This window comes from Grus americana, chromosome 11, assembly GCF_028858705.1.
Source record: "Grus americana isolate bGruAme1 chromosome 11, bGruAme1.mat, whole genome shotgun sequence".
In the NCBI taxonomy this organism is placed as follows: Eukaryota; Metazoa; Chordata; class Aves; order Gruiformes; family Gruidae; genus Grus; species Grus americana.
This window is the reverse complement of record NC_072862.1, coordinates 5,810,658-5,830,493: the sequence shown is the minus strand read 5'-3', so window position 1 is coordinate 5,830,493 and position 19,836 is coordinate 5,810,658. Positions and strand designations below refer to the sequence as shown.

Below are 19,836 nucleotides of genomic sequence, written 5' to 3'. Positions count from 1 at the left end.
AATATCTTGGGTCCTGCTTCTGATCACACTTAAATTCGTTCACACCAACCTCATCTCATTTGCTTGAATGGGCTTACTCCTGAGTTAGAATGATACATGTAAGAGAAAATCCAGGCCCTTAAAAATCAAATCATAATTAGTTTCTCTTAATAGCTGCTCTATTAAAGAGAGTCAGATCTTTCAAAAAAAAAATTAGAAAGCAAAAGAGGGTTCTTCTAAGTGCATTAGGTTTTTTCTTAACCCGGCAGCAGTAGACTTGTTGGTGATGTATCATACTTACAATATGTTTCTATTGGCATTCAGGCTCCATGTTTTTATATTCCCTTTTCAGAAGTTATTTCATTAAAAGAAGATTAGAACTAGCAAAATGTAACTACCAGGTTTTGAAAATACTTATCCTGAGAATGATATTTCTCCCCAGCACCTGCCATTTTTGTTCCACTCCATCTTAAACCTGTTCAAGTTCAGAACTCTGATTTCACCCTTTCATGCTCCCAAAATAATAAAAGATTCCATTCCCCATCAGTTTACACTTTCCTCAGTTTTTATCTGCTACAAATGTGGTTTGGCCAAGATGTTCTTGATGAAACAAAAATACTTTTACTTTACTTTCTGTTCACCTCATCCTTGAGCAGGTGCCAGGCAATCTGCGGTAGCTGTTCCGCTACCTGGGAAGCGTTCATATATAGAAACACCAGGCCAGCCTCCGTTGTCACGGCACGGAAAGCTACAAATAGATGACATGAGAACATATTTCTTCCCATGAAGGCTTCCGCAGCTATGTGAAGTCTTCAGATAAGCAGGTTTTAGTGTTAGAAAAGAATAGTGTTGGAATGAAGAATCTAGACTATATATTTATAATCTAAAAATAGTTTCTATAATATATATGTTTGATTAGATTGGGATAGACAGACATATTTGGATACTCCTCCTTCCCCCAGTGATGAGGGTTCTGCCAACAACTGGTCTTTCATGTCAGGTATATGCTGTTTCTTCCTATTAGCATGGTTGGAAAGCCACAAAAAAGTAAATGGCTTATGAAAGCCTTATTTGTAACTTATTTAATTGCACAGCACTGGTTTGCCGTGTGATTCAAGGCTATTCTGAAGGCTGAGTTGCACTAGACATCATGTTGTGTTAGTGCCACTGGCATGGGGGAAGATGGTATGTTTTAAAGCTGAGGAATGGTGCCAAAAAGAATCACAGATGATGCATCTGGAAAGGACCTCCTAGTTCAGCTAGTCCCAGCCTGCATGACACAAAAATCTCTGTAGGCTAATCCCTTAGGTGTTTTCCTTCTCATGTCTTCTTAGACACCATCAAGTGACAGTGCCCGAAACACTTCCTGAGGCAGAGCATTCCCTAATCCTCCTTGCTTGGAGGATATTTCCCTACTGTCCAAGCTATGTTTTTTCTTTTCCCAAATAAGCATAATGGCAGGTGTCCTGCTGAGGAAGCAGAAAGAAATGTATTGGGATGAGTAACTCCAAGTGGAGTAAAGCAGTCAGCGCTGTAGGTTCTTCAAAACTTGATTTTTCTGGAATAGTTCAGTGTTTCCTCCCTGGTCTTGGTGCTGCTTACTTATGCTTTTCTTCACATTAAAGGGTTGTATTTTTTCTCATGTGTGGGGTATTTTTAAACTTAATTACTCTTAAAGATGCCAAGGCAATTGCCGCTTCAGTTAGGACCTAAACTTGCTGAGGTTTGGTAGATACTTTATTTATAATAGGCAGTGTCAGTGGTGATAGAACAAGGGATTGATTCTGCTTTAGCTTTTATGATAGTGTTAATGAAGTTCTCTGGCTCCCAGATAACATCTAACAGGCCCTATACTGCAGTGCAAAATTATGGTTAAGACTCAGCTGGTGGTTATTCTTCAATAAATGTTCAACATATTTTAGCAATGCATTAGCAGAAAGTTAACTGTAGTGACTGGTGATTTTTGCCATGGCCAGAAATCTGTCAGACTAAATGCTCAGTGCAGGTATAGCTGAAACACTTCTGTCCCTGAAAACTTGAGGTCTGCTTAAGTAACTGATCTGTGGTGATTTTACAGATGATAAGCTGTGGTATGCACACTGATTTTTCTTTTTCTTTTTTTCTCTGAAGAACACAAAGGCAGCCTAGGAATAGCCAGGTACCAAACTTTGTTCTTCTGTGTGTTAAATGGGTAGTAAAAATCGTATTTTTCTCCAGTTCTAAATAGTCTTAGTTATAACCTTCATCCTCTGTGTTTCTTCTGTAATGAGGGGAGAGGACTACGTTGATTAATTTTCTAGGTGGCTTTCCAGCTGTGTATAATGATATTTTTAATTTCTTTAGGTTCAGTTTGAATTTTTCATAGAAGAACACTTATGTAATTTCAGTGAAACTTCTAATGTTCTCCCAAGAGAAAGTGAATTTGTGAGTGTTTCCATTATACTTCTCTTCAAACAATCTCTCCCAAAATATTAAGGAAGGAAAAACCACAAAATTGCTCTAAAATGGCAAAGAAACCACCTGTACAAAATGTTGCTTTCTTGTGAAACTAAGCAGAACAACTGTAACTCCCTTGAAATTCAGCGTAGTCTATCAAGTTTCTTGATTTTTGGGAACAGGCTAGTCCAGTACAATTATCCCATCTGACTGGAGTCCTCAGTAATTTTTCCTTCAGAGAGATTTAGTCCTTGCTGCGTTAGTGAATGCAGTCAAACCCCACCACATATCACCAGAGGCCCCCCTGTCTTTAAAGCTAGGTGCTGCTCCCTGAAAGCCAAAGGGAGTTTTGCCATCGACTTTGATGAAAGTAGGAACAAGCCATTTATTTGCAACTTAAAGCAAGTAGGTTAGAATTATGAAGAATGATTATTTAAAATAGCAATGATGTAATATCAGTGTCAATTCCATTATTTTAACAGATGTAAATTTGCTCTGCTCTTGAACTCTGGTGAATTTTAATGGCAATATTAAAGAGATACTATTAAGACTACTTAAAAGAACTATTTGTAAAAAGTGTCTCCAGTTGGGGGGGGGGAGTTTAAATTGCTTTTTTATTCAGTCTGCACAATTATTTATTTGAATGGTTTTGTATATTACAAATTAATATGTATTAGAAGCTAAAAAGATTGCACAATAATTCCAATAGTCATTAGATATGGGAGAGCTTGCACTAGTCAAACAAAGCAAATAGACCTCTTATCCAGCCATAGTTTAGGTAGCCTTCACCTGAGGGTAAATAAGGATTTTATGATGTACGTCATGGACAATGTAGACGAAGAAAATTGAAAATCGACTCTCTAAATAACTTCAGGGTAAATTTACATACATTCCAAGGCAAGTTCCGTGTCAATAACTCCAGTATTGTACCTGGCCGATGATGACTGTTGCTTTCCTGGCAAAGAGAATTGAAGGTTTGGAGTTACTTACAGGATCCGGTTCTAATTTTACACACAACCTGCATTCTAGTGGGACCTTGATGGGAGAAGGTCAGCATGGCCAGTCCTGGAAAGGGACCTCTTAAAACTTATGTACAAGCCTGTTAGCATCTGCTGTCTCAGGAGTGTTGTACTTTCTGGAGCAAAAGTTTAGCTGGTTTAAAACCAATTCTAGGGCCACAGTCGTAAAATTAAATGAAGACTTTGAACAGGCTGGCATTGCACAAACTAGGTTATTGCAGGCCAAAAAAAAAAGTGCTGCCACTTGTTTTTTTTGGAAGAGTAATAAAGCAAATACTAGGAAATGAGACAGAATCAGGGAAAGCCAGGTTCTACTAATTCAGTACTGGCATTTTTAAGGGCTCATCCTTTCTGTCATTAAAGCCAATGGCAGTCCTTTTGATCTTTACCTCATCTTCAGCTACTAATCTTGAGTTCTGTTTATTTCTGGGTAACATGCAGAGCTCATCTTCATTAAGAAGTGCTGGGCACTGGCACACACAATTAGGGGTTTCAGCTACCCAGAAACCTGGATATTCAGAATATCTAAGCATTAGGTGTATCTAATTTAGCATTAGGTATAAAAGTTTACTTTGTCTCAAGCTGTAAAATGCCTCAGTTCTTCAGGATAACTGGTGGCATAGGGGGAGATGAAATAATCCCAAGTTGGGATCTGAACTGTTCTTGCTTTGCTGTACAGTATGTTCCTGTCCCGATGTCCAAATCTAGGAAAGACTTCATTTCACACTTCTAAGTAATTGCTTCACCTCCACTCCTGTTAATCACTTTCATGGAGCGAATAGGCTATTTTAGTTGTTAATGACTGAAAAGGATTTGACTCTCAAATTAAAAGTAAAAATTTGTAATGTTTTTAACCTGATTAGTAAAGGTAAATATATGCCTCAGCAAAGCTGGACTTTATGAATCATTTGACCCAGCAATTGTTTCTTTTAAGTGTTTATGAGTACAGTCTGTGAGTGCATTCTTGGAAGTATTCAGGTTTGATCCAAGAATGTCTCTTTCCATTAGTTTTTATTTCCTCCTCTCGCTGCAGACAAATCGGAATATTACAAAGGGCGAAGCCATGAAACTTTCTCCAACTTTCCCTCGGGGGTGAAAGCAGGCTTTTTCACCTTAAAATGACAGTCTCTGCTGTGCAAGAAATGCCTTTCATTTCGGTAAAAGCCACCACACTGAAAAATCTAGGCTGACCTATTGTGGCAGGAGAGAAGGTGAGGATGTATTTGACTGTAGCATGCTTGTGTAAACTCGCACACAGATAGATTTAGACATCACTGTGTATAAATACAACCTCCAGGGGCAGAGCGTGCTTTTTTCTGTCAATGGAAGCACACCGTGACTAACAACTTGTGCTGTTATCTCTGGGTATAGCAACTTTTTCCTATATTGTGCAACAAACCATAGTGGTCAGCTGCTGGAAGCACTCCTCCTTGGCCACCAGGTCACTCTGGTTTTGACACGGATGACCCAAAGCAGAGTGCTCGGTGCAGCGTGTTTGTAGCACAGTTGACCAAAGCAACCATAGCTCAGTCTGCATAAAGTTTTAAAGCAGGGCCAAATGCAGCCTAACGGGCAAGCTTGGAAGAGATCTCCTGCCAGAATTCAGACCCTGTTCTACCAGTCTGCTTGTAACTTACTGGTATGGTCTACACAGTGCTCTTGAGAATAATAAATATATAATCCCATATCCCACAGTCCATTACCACACAGTGCTTGAAAAATTTCCCATTAACAAAACACAGTACGTGCAGGTAAAAATATTAATGTGCCTCATTAGAGGGGAGGAAAAAAGGAAAATATGTATTATATTAAAGCCAAATTTTGGGCTCTTGTGCAAAGTTTGAGGAAAAATGTATTTCTCCAGGTGGTCTCTCAGGTGGAGGGAAAGATACAGTTTCTGAGTCACACTAGCAATTAGAAACAGGGCAACATTATACCCAAGATGTGGCCTCTAATCTAGGCCAAGGAATTCTTCCTCTTCTATCAGAAGCAGATTCAGCAACACAACTAAGCACAAGCCTAACTTCAAGCATACGAGTAATTTTAGTGACTTCACTCTTGCAATCTTGGTCAAAAGAATCATATTAGATGTTTGCTTTTTGTCAGCATTTCATAGGTTGTTTCAGGTTGCACGTAGTCTCATGCTCTGATTTTCTTCAGCAATAATAAAGAACTTGTGTGTGACAGAGATGAAGGTGGGGCTAAAGTATGGGGCGATTGAGCCCTTGGGAAAAATAATACAGGAGAACTGTATGTGATGAATACATGCATTGCAGACCCATGACATGAAAAGCAAACAGGCCAAACCACTCGAAACTTTGTGCTTATAAAATCTTTTCTTACCCTTTTATAGGAATGCTTGAGACTGAAATCAGTACTGCAAAATACCATTGGTGGAAACAGAAGAGTAACACTGGCACTATTAATTTCCATCAGCAGCTTATGCTCTCTGGGCCTTGGTTATTGACCCTCTGTTGAACCAGCTTATGCCTGGGCACAAAAAAGCAGATGAACAGTTTGTGCTGGGTCTGGAAGGGAGCTCAGTGGCTGCTAGACACTCTGCCTGAAAGAGGAGATTCAAACGGACCAAAGTCCTTTTATTCTTGTGAACAGATAAACTGTTCTTACCTACTCTTTCACTCCTTGGGTTGAAATAATCAAACCCATAATTTAGTGGGTATTTTTAGGGAAGAAACTCTATTTGGTATAGACTTATAGAATTATATACACTGTTTCTTGGATAAATGCAAGCATGCAGAAGATTCTAACAGGTTTCCTGCCATGCTTTTGGGTGCCTTAGACAAAACCTGGTGTATCAGTTTCTATGTGGGATCTTCCTACCTTACTGTTAACGCAGTGTTTCTGGAGAGATCTCTAATCTATGGAAAAAATAGCCAAAGAAATTAGAAGCTTGGAATGGGAGGTCTGTTGGTTTTCTGCTCACATAAATTGCCAGCAAAACACACGTGGCCCTTAAAGGACCGTGTTGGGGGAATAATTCCCCTGGCAGAGCAGCACCACATGTTTCTGCTAGCCCATGCACTCTGTGCAGCTGCACAACGTATCACATAACGCCGTCAACTGCAAGCACGCTAGCTTGCCATTCCAGTGGGGCCCCAGAACCTGTAAATAGCAATAGGCAACAAAACTCCCTGAGACGCAGCGCTTGCTGTGGGAGCATGAATGCTTGAGCCAACTGCCCAAGGCTTGCACTCAATGCATGAGACTTGACAGGTGGCCATGCCTGGCAAAAGGCACACAGTTTATCCCAGGCTCTTGCCATGGTTGCACACCCTGGTCTTGAGTTCAGAGCCTGGATGTCTGCCAGCATGGCTAAAAGTTGCCACAGCTTGCTTGCGGGCTGAGGAACCGCTGTGGCCCACAGACCTAAGGCCAGACTCCTTGTAGGGTGCTGAGAATAACTGGGGGTCCCAAACCCTCTTGCTGACATTGCACTGAAAGATCTTTCAGTGGGCATTAAGGGCACACAGTGGGTGTGCAGCTAAGGTTTTACTGTTAGTCCTGTTAATGTTTTAACAGTCCAAATACTTTAATTGAGAAAAGTCTTGATTATGTAGCCAGAACTGTTATATAATCAATACCCAACCTTCCCAGTACCTACCCTTTTCATGTGGTGATGTGCTCACCCTTTTCATGGAGTCATCCCAGTGCCAGATGATGGCCCATCCCGGATGATGTCCTGAAGTTCCTGCTGTGTTTCCACCTTGTCTGCGTGAGCCTCTCTCCAGGTAGTCCAGATAATGTCTATCCACTGGGATCCAAAAGAGATGAGGGCTCTTCTATAGACCCAGCAGGGCTACCTAGCTGGACGTGTGTGACCTTCAGTAACTCATCTGTAAGGTCTATCAGGTTACGCAGTACGAGAGCATGAAGAAGCAATCTTGGACACTGATGTGACAGTACAAGGGTAGTAATAAGGGTGTTTTCTCCTGTCTGTCTCTTTGCCTCCGTCCTTTCTCAAACTCAACCATCTCAGGAAGTTACATGTGAATCACTGCAATGTTGCCAGTAATAGTTGTCTTAGGCAGCCAGTGGTAAGCCCAAACCTTCATCCCAAGCCATTGCTGGTGACTGCACTCTGGGCAGTGCCATTCAAGAGGATTAAAGACTAGAAATGGCAAATGGTAGTGACTTGGGCTGTGCAGCATTGAGGAGGACTTGCCCTAGTATTGCTGGGCGGAAGCAAGGAATACTGGGAAAGAGGAAATCCTATATATCCAATGTCTGCCCTGCATACAATAGAGAGCATAGTTGTCTCTGGACACCCCTGTTCCCATCCAGGTGGGCAGGATGTGGGTAGAGTGCAGCCAAGAGCTGCTAAAGCCTTGGCTCTGCTCCTCTGAGCTTCTTGCAAGAGTAACCAGCCAGGAATGAGATGGGAGATGAAGTAAATTACGCTCTTCCAGCTCTATAGGAGCATACCTTCTCCTGGGAAGTGAGAAGAGGGGGAGTGGTGCTGTGCTTGTCACAGCTTCTGGCAAGCAGGATGGGAGCCAAGGACCAGTTAGGTTAGATGTTGGCCCAACAGACACTACCCAGACATGTGCATCACTTGTTTTCCCAAAGCTGATGAGAATATTTCAGTATAGTTCAATTATCTGACAAGTTTTTATTTTATGAAAAAGTATATTCATAGATTAAAAAAAACCAACTTGGGAAAACTATGGCATTTTACATATAAAACTGTTTTATTTTGAGTGAAATTTAACTGAAATGATCTTAATGACTTATGTAAAGTGAAATATTGGGTTTTCCTTTTTCTTTCTCTTTTAGCCCTGGTCTCACACAGGCATATTAATGATTATTTGTCAAAGTCACACTGTTTGCTTACAAGGTACGAAGGCTTTTTAGACACTATAATGACAGCTTTTGATTCACTTGATAATATTTAGAATAAGCCATAAAAGCCAATCTCTGAACGAACAGACCGCTTTTATTGGCTTTTAGTGCTATTACTGCTATCATAAGTGGTAAATTGGCCTAATGCAAGTAATACTGCTGTGTCATACTGTAAAAACCGCTGCTTAGTTTTATATTTTATTTATTTTTCATGAAAAAAAATTTAAGTCGTGGAGACTGTACTATCCTTCTACGACTGTTCGTGATTCCCTCCAAGCGAGAGCTGGGGGAGCTTCCACTGCTGTTTGGACTTTCTTTGCCTAGTGATTATCATCTTTGCTGGGACAGGGCCGATCATAATGTTAGGAACCGAGTATGAGAAGGAAAATCTTCTGAATTTGGGGCGTCCATCTGTGGAATGAGCTTTTGGAGAAACGTAGGTAAAGCCAGGCCATGTGCATTTACGTAATGTCAGAAAACCTTCTTGATAGCACATCATCTTCATAACAAGAATATTATTCACAGCACCTGCCTTGCTGCTTGCTTCACTTCTGTTACTTGCCTGCGTATGCTACGTGAACAGTGCCAAAAATGAGCACACCAAAAACCTGACCCAAAGCTGACTGACTTCGGTGGAGGTCCCTCTTGGGTTCAGCAGGGTGTCTGCAGAGCCTGTCTCTGGGGTCCTCTGCAATGTCCCTGTCCCTAGTAGGCACCTTGAGGAATGGTGTTTCCAGCTAGAAGTGACAATAAGTGAAACTCAGAGTCACTATAGCTCAGGTTGTTCTGCTAGAAATAAGATACCGAAACTTCTGTTGCCCAAAGTGTTTATGATTCAAATAGCCTGTGAGCTTCATGTAGATATTCAAACTGGAAACAAAATCCCATCATAGCTTAGCTGAAAGCTGAAATAGACATATTTCAAATACTTTATGCTAGTGGTTTTGTCTTGTTTTATAGCAATAGACTTTTTAAAAAATAATAAACACTTTAAATATCTGAAGAAGACAATACATTTGGTCACAACTTTGTGAAGAAGTTTACATTTGCTTTCATCTATTCTTTCATCTTTCTTTCTTCCCCTTTGCCCATGTACTATTTTCAGTCAGGAGTACCAACTGATTTATCAGCTATGATGTAAATTTAGGACCAGCAGTCAACACAGGTCATATTTTCATACAACAATCTTAGAAGGCACTACATTTCAACTTGGCCTGAGTCAAATTCAGAATTGTTATACATGTAGCACGGATTGACCAGTGTATTAAGCTTCTGTTAACCAACAAGAGAGAAGTTGTGATTTAGTTTAATATTGACTACTTTGGTATCCAACAAGTGTGCAGAGCAAGTGCAGCTCACAAGGTAGAAAGTTGAAAGAACAGCATTTCATAAAAGTACGTTGCATGAAGCAGCCCTACAAAATTGTAATTACCTGAGGATGTGCTCTGTTTTTTCTAAGACTTCTCTGAACTTATTTCTAAGGCCTATGTATTAATGGTAAGTGTCATGCAAAGCAGCGTGAAGCATGGGTTAAGAGGGTGAAGTTAACTTCGAAGACCCTTTTTCTGACTGTCAACATACCGAAGTCAGAAACTCTAGGAAGGCTAGAGATAGGAAACACCAGTCTGAATTTAGCTTTAGTGGTACATAATGAGAACATGTGGTTGGGGCTGCTTTATCTGAGAACCAAGAGTGAGGCAACAAAGATGATAAATGGTTCTTGTTTGGGGGGAAAAAAGTGTAGTGTGTTTTAAACTTAGCTAAAATTTGAATAATACAAAGCCAAATAACTTCATTGTGGAATACTATGTGGCCATTAAAAAATTAGTCTAATGACAGAAAAGCCTATCTGAGTAATAATCACTAATTTTACTCAATGCATGCTTGAAATAATTGTTTACTTTCAACATGCTGTGGGAACAGGAAGAATCATATTTGAACTTCAATTTTGGCATCCAAGTATTTGTGGATATGTGATAGCATTTTGGCACATGTGTTAGCTGCCATGGGTGTGTAATAAAACAGACAATTTGGTGTTAAAAAGGTTTAACCCTTTTTTAAGACAACTATCTTTATGAAGATCACACAGCAGAAAACTCTTCTTTGTAAATCCAATGTCTGAGTTGGCTTCAGTAGGAAGACACTGATTTGACCTGTATTTTAGTCTGAAGAACTCAAGTGATCTTATTGACCCAAAATCTACACCTCTGCTTTTAAATTGCAGGTGCAGTGGTACAGCAAAATAGTGTTCCTATCTACATCTTTGCTGCAATAGCATTTTCTTTCTTTTGAAACTATGTGTAGGCATATTTCAGCAAGAACAAGATAATTTCAGTAATCAGTTCTCGGATGTCTCAACACTATCATGGCAATGCTTGTGTTTTTCTGTAAAGCACAACAGTGAGCAGTGCATCTACTTCTCTATCTCTGGAGCCTACTGACATATTCAGGCAAAGCTTTTCTTCCTGCACGTATTTCTGTACTGTGTATATTCATTTATGTGTGAGAGAAGAAAACGTTATCATGTTTAACTGCTGCAATCATAAGCACATTAAGTAGACAGATAATAAACAATCCATCTGAATTTATGATTAAGTTAATTGTGTCTGTATTTTTCTAATGTGTTTATTCAGATTAAAGACTGAAATTAAAATGAGACTATATAATCAGGAGACCCGAAGACAGACTCCTTTAAAATAAAAATTAATTTAGTTTAGGGGGATAGCAAAGAGCTCTGTATCACTTAAATATCGCTTAGGTGGTAAAGAGGCCTTGTGCAATTCTCTTCAAAGATATGAACCTCAGTTGAAGTAAGAGCTATAAAGAAAGCTGGCTGACACTGAGGGCTTCAGCACCTAACTTTTGCATATGCCCTTCTGCCCAGCAGGCACCAGAGTCCCAGGTTCAACTTTCTGTACAGCACGTGCAGAGGATCGGGTAACTGGGAGCAATAAGCTGATAGGAGAGGTGAGGAAACAAAAGTAGGAAAACTACTGGAAGGAATGGGATGAAGAACCACCCTAACGTACTTATGGCTGCACCACTTGCATTGGGCACCTCTGCCAGCCAGTGGTCCTGAGATGGAGCAGGAGGAGATGCTCTAGTCCCTTCCCATCTATGCGAGTGAGATCCTTGCTGGTGAGAGCAGCTGGTGGATTGGGCATGGCCCAGGCTCAAATCGCTCTCTGCCTGCTCTCAGCAGTGTGTTGAGACCACCTGTTTTCCACTTTTTACTGGATAGCTGAATATTCTTTCTAGCAGGGACTAGAGCAAATATTCTGTCCTTCATGCAGGTGTCCTACCTAGTGGGCTGTAGTGTCTGTTCATCTCCCTCTGGAGCAATGAACTCTAAGTAGCCCATCCAGACATAGACACTTGAGAATCTCCAAACCACAATATTATATGGAGTCTCTGATAGCTGGGGACCAGACTTTTCTTCTGGAAGGTGTGAATTTGAGTCCTCTCATACAATCATGTGCTCTCAGCTAAAACCTGAAGTCCCAGAACTACTCACTAATCACTAAGCTGTTCTGATAAGGTTTTTATGTCCAGTATCTTATTATTGGACACTTAGAGCAGTCACTCTTCATGTTTAAGTATCTTTCCCTTTGGATTTAGATTTAAATGCTTATTTAAAAAATAGATGGAAAAATAATTCCTCAGCAAGCAATGGATATTCCACTTTTGTTCTTTCTCTAAACTTTTCCTGTAATATCTTTCATAGGCAAGAGACAACCAGCATGCCCAGGGGTTTGCCCAACTATTGCACTTCTCAAGTGCTTAGAAGCAGTTGTATTTTGGAGAATGATCGTAAATCTTCAATGAGAAGAGGGGAGGCTTATTTTTTTTATAGAATTTAGTTATCTTTAAATATTTCACTGAACCCCTCCAATACTAGTGATTGTTACACTTCTATGTGACTGTCAGTCTGGCTCTACGTATCCATGTATAATCTTGCAGGCCTATAAAATGCCTTCTGAAAACTGATACTGCACTGCTTACATCCACAACTGTCCTGCCTTCAAGCTCAGGGTCAATCAGGCCTGCATGGTAGTTGTTTTGATGGGATTCCTATCAAGGAATTGAAAGTTCTATAAACTAACTAAATGCTCATTAATAGGTTTGAAATGTCTGGTTTTCATAGTTTCTAAACATCCAATACCCAATTAGATTCAAAGGTCTTACTGTCTCCCTCCAGAAGAAACTCATAATAACCCTGAGGCCATTTGCATTACTCCAGACTCGAAGGAATACAAAAACTTTTTGAGCTTTCAGAAATGTAGGGTAAAGTTAAAGACACCAACGTTGAGCTCCACTTCCATCTTGAGGAGAAGCAAATGACTCCATGGAAGTGATACATGTATTGGAATATAATGCCAATGACATCCCTAATATGGAGCAGATATATGATCAAACACTAAAAATTAGGAAGCTTCTGAAATATGGCTTTTATTAGTACTGAATTTTCTTTATCATCCAGGTTAGTTATTCTGTTTAGTACAGGTATCTTTCTGGGTTGTATTACCTTAGATCTAGAAGACCAATATGGCATTTGACCCTTCCCTCTACGAATTGAGGTGGTAAAAATGAGACATGTTGCTTCATTCCTCCTGCCTCATTGATGCCCTAAGATGATTACAAGTATCTCTTAAACATACTGGGACAAATTAAATCTTTTGCAAGTCAATGCAGCTCCATTGCTTTAATGGAATTACTCATTGCTATGACACTGACCCTTAGGCTCAGATTTTCCATGCACCACAGTTTGCCATCTTAAGTCGGAAGTACTATGGAGGCCCTGGGATATGTGGATTCTGTTCTAATGTATATGCTGCTGAGAAAATCAACAACTAACGAGCATCTATATTGTTATTCCATGTTTTGCTCTACTGACACAACTGAGGGCAAAATTCTGAATATTTTGCTGAAGTACAGCAAAGAACAGAATTGGTCCGGAAAACTTCCAGGGGTGAATGAAGCAACATCTTCAGGTCTTCCCCAGCATTGGCAGTTGAATGAAAGAGACTTTTCTCTTCCCTTGTGGAACAAATTCACTTAAGGCAACCTAAATAAACCTTCGCTTATATTTTTACAGTCTATATCCAGTATAGAACTGCAACTTTAAACTTAACCCTATCATCTAGAGAAGTACCACTGTCTTTACTGTACATTCATTTCACTTTTGTGGCAGTATTCAAAGTCTTACATCTCCAAGGACCCTCCAGTTCAAAGATCAAGGACCACTCAGTTTATAAAACTATAATTAGGAGTGGTGAGCTGGGACCATTGCAGATTTCATATACTCCCTCTCCATTGGAAGAGAGTCTTTAAATCTGCTGTTTTACAACTTAAAGGAAGGGTTGTCTTGATTAATTCATTTGGTCATAGTTCTGAAGCTGACAAGGCATCTTCCAGGAATTTGAGTCCCCTGGGATCCTTGTCATCGGTTTTTAAATGTGTGCTTTTTTTTGTGGTTCTTATCTGGAAGCAGTCTGCTTGGATTACAGCATTCATCTTAGAAGCATTTGGCATTTTCTGTTACATGAAACTGAAAGGTATTTCTTTGCTATCAGTCTTCTATAAAGCTTTTCAATCCAATGACTTAATTCAGGCTTGAAGAAGAGTGAAAAAAGCTTCTGGACAAAAGTCAGCAAAATTCAGGAAGCAAGTGTCCAAGGGTGTATGTAAAATTGCATTCAATGACTTCTGGGACTTTAGAAAGAAATTCTAAAAATGTCATTTAGCTCCCTAAACGTGGGAATGCATGTTGGATCAGAACGCTCTGCTGAGATTAATCTCCCTGAAACCAAAGTACAAGCCTTGTAATGGTTACCCCAGCCCCTGCAAGCCAGGTAAAAAGCTGGAAGGTTGTGAAAAAACTGAGGAATTCCCCAAGTGTCTCCAGGACAACTCTCTTTCTGCAAAACCAGTCTCATGGTGTGTTTTGTCCTTCCCACTTTATTACTTCTTGTAAAGGTCTCTTAAAGCCCCCGGGTAACCAGTGAGAGGGGCGTGCTGGGGAAAAGGCATTTCTGAGTGCTGCGATGTAGGGAGGTTTTGCTGTTACCCCCAGGACCAGGCTGTGGGATGTCTTGATGTGGTGCAGTTAGGAATAGTCTGCTCCTGTATTGGATTTCTGGGATGTACCGCTAAGAAATGTGGCACAGTCTCACCCAATGGGATTATTTCTGGAATAAGGTATTATTTGAATAATGTCACTACATCCAGGTCTGTGATATGAGTAAATCTCGCTTTTCATATGAACTGTAGTCCTTGGAGGGGTGAAATATAATCCTGAACAGAGGTTCTATTTACCACTTAAGCCCTATTTTATGGTTTAAGTGCTGACCTTGTACTGACCCTCAGCACAGGGCTGAATTTCACCCTACAGCAAAAATCTGCTGGCTAGAGCAGCCGATTAAAGAAATTTGGGCTAGGTTTTTTACTGTTTGCAAGACAATGAAAACAGGCTTATTTTAGACAAAAATGTTTCTGATTTATGAGAATTTTAGTGCAGAAAGGGGCTATTTTGGAGAAAGTCTTGAGATTAGAATTTCAGTTATATTTTTGGCAGGAGAGCAAGGAAGCCATTTCATTAACTTTTCACTGGAAGTTATATATGGAGGGCATTTGTGTACACAGCTGGGCAGCATAAAACAGGAGGGCTTTGTGTGAAAATATCCTGAAATGAAATTTCATTTCTGTGCAACTTGGATCTGCGTTCCTGGGCTGCCATGGCCAGTTTTGGATGAAGCCGTAGGAGGGCAGTATTAGGCCCTCATACATTTCCCCTTGCATTTGCAATGGGCGCAGAAATAGCAAACAGATCACTGCTGGCCCCTGTGCAAAATCAGTGTCACCTTTTACAGCTTTATGTCAGTCAGATAAGCTCCTGCCTGCTCCCACATATCCATATGGCTGTAATCATCAAGTGATACCAAGAGATTAAATGTTTGTAAGGAACACCAAAAGCCACATGCTGAGGCTGGTGTGAATTTAGCTCTGCTTTGACCTCCCTTCCCACCAGATGGCTGCTAATCTGGCACTAAATCACCACCGTGGTGGAAAGAGCCCTGGTGCATGTGGAGGCGGCAGCTCTGTGGTCGTTTCTGTGCCGTGCAAGGTGGGAACATCCCTGAGTCAGTCCCTGGGAGTGTTACTCATCCTTGGGTACTGCGTTTCTAAAGGCATGTCTTGTGTAGCTTCCAGATTTCACAGGACCCTCTAATTACTGTGCTTGATTAGGAGCCTGCAGAGATGTTTCTTGCTTGGGGTGTGATAGTCTGCTGGTTGCATGTCTTGCAGGTGCATGAAACAGGTGGGGACACAGACCCATGCAGAGGAAATTCCTTTAATATTACCTTTAAGTTATGTTGGCTGTTTTTTACACATGCATATTCATATTTTATGCACTTTGTCATTTATGTCATTTTTTTGCAGGTCAGGGCAAAACATGTATAAGTGGGGATAATGCATGTGCTGAGGATTCCTGCTTTAGTTTTTCAGGGCAGAAATGCAGATAACTTTGCAAATTTTTCTTTGAAAACGAGCCCATGTTTCTCTCTGCCCTGATGTTTTCTGGACGTTGGCATGGACAACTCCGTATCTCCATCCAAAACTACCTCCCATCTCCAATGAAGATCTCTTCCCCTTGTGAATCGGCAAGCAGAGATAACTCCCTCCACTCCTACGCAAAATAGGAGTCACTGTCTGGCTTTACTCCCATGTTCCAGGCTTTCCTTCAGTTGGCTCTCATCAGTGCTATGGTCGGACAAACAGATCTGCCTCTTCTTGGTGCTTGTTCATACCAATTCTGGCTGATTTGCACGTGATGGTCTGATGCATGCCCTCCAAACACAGCTTTTCTCATCTATTGTGTGATCTTTAGAAATAATAGCCCTGAGGAACATGCCATTCTATCAGAAAAGATTGCTGGTATAAATTCTTCACCCTGAGACATCTTGGAATAGGACTGTGACCGTTTCTTCATTCTCATTCACAGCCTCAACCCAGGGAGTCTCTTATGCTGTTGTCCCGATCCAGACCTCAGTGCTAAGGAGGTATAGGGATGTTTTAGGACTTTCTGATAGTCTAGCAAAGCCAGAGCACACAATTACCGGTCCGCTTCCCTGTTTACATTTTTATTATTATTTCATTATAGTTCTACAATCTTCTAGATGCTGCAGAGGACCTCAGGTCCTCCGTTAAAAAAGCTTTGTAGGATAAGCAAGAAATAGAGAGGGCAAATGTGCCGTTGTCCGTTAAAAAAAATCAGCTTAGGGCCATGATCATGTAGAATTTTCTCTCCAAGACTGTCCTCTCTTGTGCAGCGTTATTTTCCCCTGTGTCATCTTTAACTTCCGTCAATCTTCTGGTGCACTCCTGGCAGGGGTGCAGGAGCGCAGCAGTGGGTGCAAATGACTTACTGAGAGGTAGAGGCATGAGAGGGACTGTGTATGATGTTCCTGCTGACATGATATCCTATATGCACAGCATAATGTTTTTTTATAATACTTTTTACAAGACCGGTTTGGTTTCTGTTTTGCTTTGTGGAAGTTTTCCCCCAGAATGAGGCTTCGATTTCTACTTTTAGAGATATTGAGTCAGAAGCAAAGTATCTTCTTCCAAAAAAAGTAGAAGATAAATAACTGGTAGCCAGATTAAAATCTCCCCTCTCCCTGCCCTGATTAAACAGCTTGTAATATTGAAAACCAATTAAAAAAAAAGTATCTTAGTGCAGTAGGTAAACATCAAAATATCAGTCCACGAGCTATTATTTTGCAAAGCATTAGGAAAAAACTGAAGTCTAGGAAATATACTAAAGCCACAGCCTAGTCTATATTTTTTTGTTTATTTCTGATACTATGTGGTTCATGATTGTTTCTTTTAGAAGGAACAAATAATCAATACAAAACCATGAATAAAAATAACTTTTCTTTAAAACTGGATGCTAAAAGAACATATAGTCTTCTTACTGCGCCTGATGGAAACAGTACAAGTCTGTTCTCCACAATTCATTGTTTATTGGAATGTCTGAAATCTATACGTGAGGTATTTTTAAAACATTTAAACATAGAAGTTAAGCTTCTGCTCCAGACAATTTGGTTCACCATATTCTAAAAACCCACTGTGTACCACAGAAGTGCTTGAAGCAAAGAAAGAATAACAACATTTTTAAAAAGCAAACTTCAATGTAAGATAAAATAATGTTCATATTCTTATCTCAAGGAAAATTTCCTTTCCTTATGAGACACGTTTCAGCTATTTATTGGCTCAGCTGCTGTACAAGACCTACAAGGGCCAATTCTGTTCTGTGGCACCTTACAGAGAAGAGGTGCCAATAGACAGCGTTTGGCTCTTTCGGAAAAAGAGGTTAGCTTCTCCAAGTACTGAACAATCAAAACATTACTAATCATATAGAAACTCTGGACGGGGTCTCTCCTTAGGAAGTGGAGAAATAAAACATTGTGGATTAGCATTGCTAAAGTGAAATGAACTCGGCACGTGCAGGTGTGGGAGATGCCACCTGGCTACTGGAGTAGGTCTGGACCAGAGGATAAATAACCGCGTGGGACTCTGAGAGCCCACGTCGTCAGTCTTATCCTGCTCAGAGGCATGGACCGGTTAAAGTCCCCTGTACCTTCATACTCCTTTTGCAAAGTTGTGAATCTTTTGCGCTCTATTCTGACGGATTACCTATTCGATTCAGCTACGTGTTTGCTGTTTACGCACTGAAGTGCAATGCTGTCTTGATCGGACCCAGACCTCACTCAGCTGTATCGCGCTCTGTGATGTTCAAATTGCAAATCTTCTGCTTGCAGAGCTTTTGCTGCAGTTAGCTGACGCCTTGCAAGCAGAGGATTTTGGGTGTCCAGCCAAACAAAGCCCGCGTGCTGGCCAGTCAGCTCTGCTCGAGCATGCCACTTCCATTCTGCAGAAGTGTTGCATAAACAATGAAGACTGCAAGGCAGAGACGTTAATTTAGGCCTACTTTATTGCAACCCCCTTGCAGCTAAAAGATCTAACATACAATTAACTACATGAGCTTAAAATAGTGATGCACATTTTACAGATGACATAATAGTGGCTATAAATGAGCCTTTTCCTCAATACCTCCCTAGTTAATGTATTCAAAATATGAGGTCACTTGTTGAGTCTTCCCAAAATACTCTTGTTAGGATTGGAATATAACTGTCCTCATTAAAAAACATAATTTGCACCTAACCACAGATATTTGATATGTATCACGTGCATCTTGAAAGGCATCTGCTTTGAGACGCTATTTAATTCATGTTGTTCTTGTGTGCGTATGAAATACAATAGAGGAACTCTGCTATCACCAACAAACATACATAGACATAATAAGCTATGTACTAACTTGGAAAATCAATTTTTCCAGCAAGAAATATATCCTAAGAACCTTCCTCCTTTATGCGTGCAGGCACATGCGATAAGAAAACCTTTACAATTGTATGTCTGTCTTCTAAGTAGTTTAACTAATAGAATGTAATATTTGAAACACCAGTATTTGACACAAATTATTTACTTAATACCTGACATTTTTCAGCCTTTAAAGCTGGAAAGGTCTCCTATACTTGTTTTTATAACTTCTCTGTTTCTGAGAATTTCATAAACCGCTGACAACTGATGCTACTTTATTCTAAGATAACACACTGCCACATCCAAAGATTCAAGGTTGATCTTTACTCATGTTTGAGAGAACCAAACAAATATTAATCCAATTCAGTAATAGCTTGAGTTAATAAAACTTTTCATCAGAATTAAGATGACGGTCCATACTTCTTAGTGGCTTATAGTTCAGATCAAATAAAATGTCCCCAGCAATGCAAGGAAATTAGAAAAAATGAGCTTTCAGGTTACTTTAAAATTTGGCAGTTTAGGCCTTTCTGTACCATCAGCAAATGTACATGCATGTTTTGTAGAAGTCAAACTATGGAATTCATGTGGTAAAAATTCCTGGCCATATTTAAGCCTGTAAAGTATTCTTATGTCTTTTACTTAAAAATAAGTAAACAAATGAGAAATATCTCTGAACACAAACCAGTAACTAACAACTCAGCAATGTAACTTACCTTTTTTCAGCCAAGAAATATTTTGCTTGTCATGTTCAAAACTTTCTGCTGATTTGATTTTTACCTTGTCTGTCTCGGCTTCTGACATCTATGGGGGAGAAAAGAATTTTGGGATGTCAAGTTCTTTTAAAGAAAGTTTCTGGCAAAGAGATATGTTCTCTGTTTAGGTTCCTGCTATAATAAATTGTGCTTACTTACACAGACACAATTTTTTTCTGCAGATTATTGATACTGTGTAATACCTCAGTCATTAAATTTATGTTCTGTTCCTAAATGCTTTATCAATATTACATAGTTGCTGTTTGTAGATGGATTCTTTTGCAATGTAACTATAAATTCCATTATAAAATGAATGAGGGATATGCTCATAGCATGCTGGTAATAGATGTACACATAACACAGAATAGATACGGTCTGGCTAAAAAGGAGGCATCCAGTATGCCTGTTTG

At 40.0% G+C, this 19,836-nt stretch overlaps 1 protein-coding gene across 1 annotated transcript in view; it reads right to left on the bottom strand.

The window, feature by feature from the left end:
- MDFIC2 (MyoD family inhibitor domain containing 2) overlaps window positions 1–19,475 on the bottom strand; it is a 45,472-nt gene extending 25,997 nt beyond the window's left edge. The window contains exon 1 of the mRNA XM_054838594.1: window positions 19,388–19,475. Coding sequence (XP_054694569.1) covers window positions 19,388–19,475 — 88 coding nt within the window. The remainder of the gene's footprint in view (window positions 1–19,387) is intronic.
- Window positions 19,476–19,836: the final 361 nt, after the last annotated feature.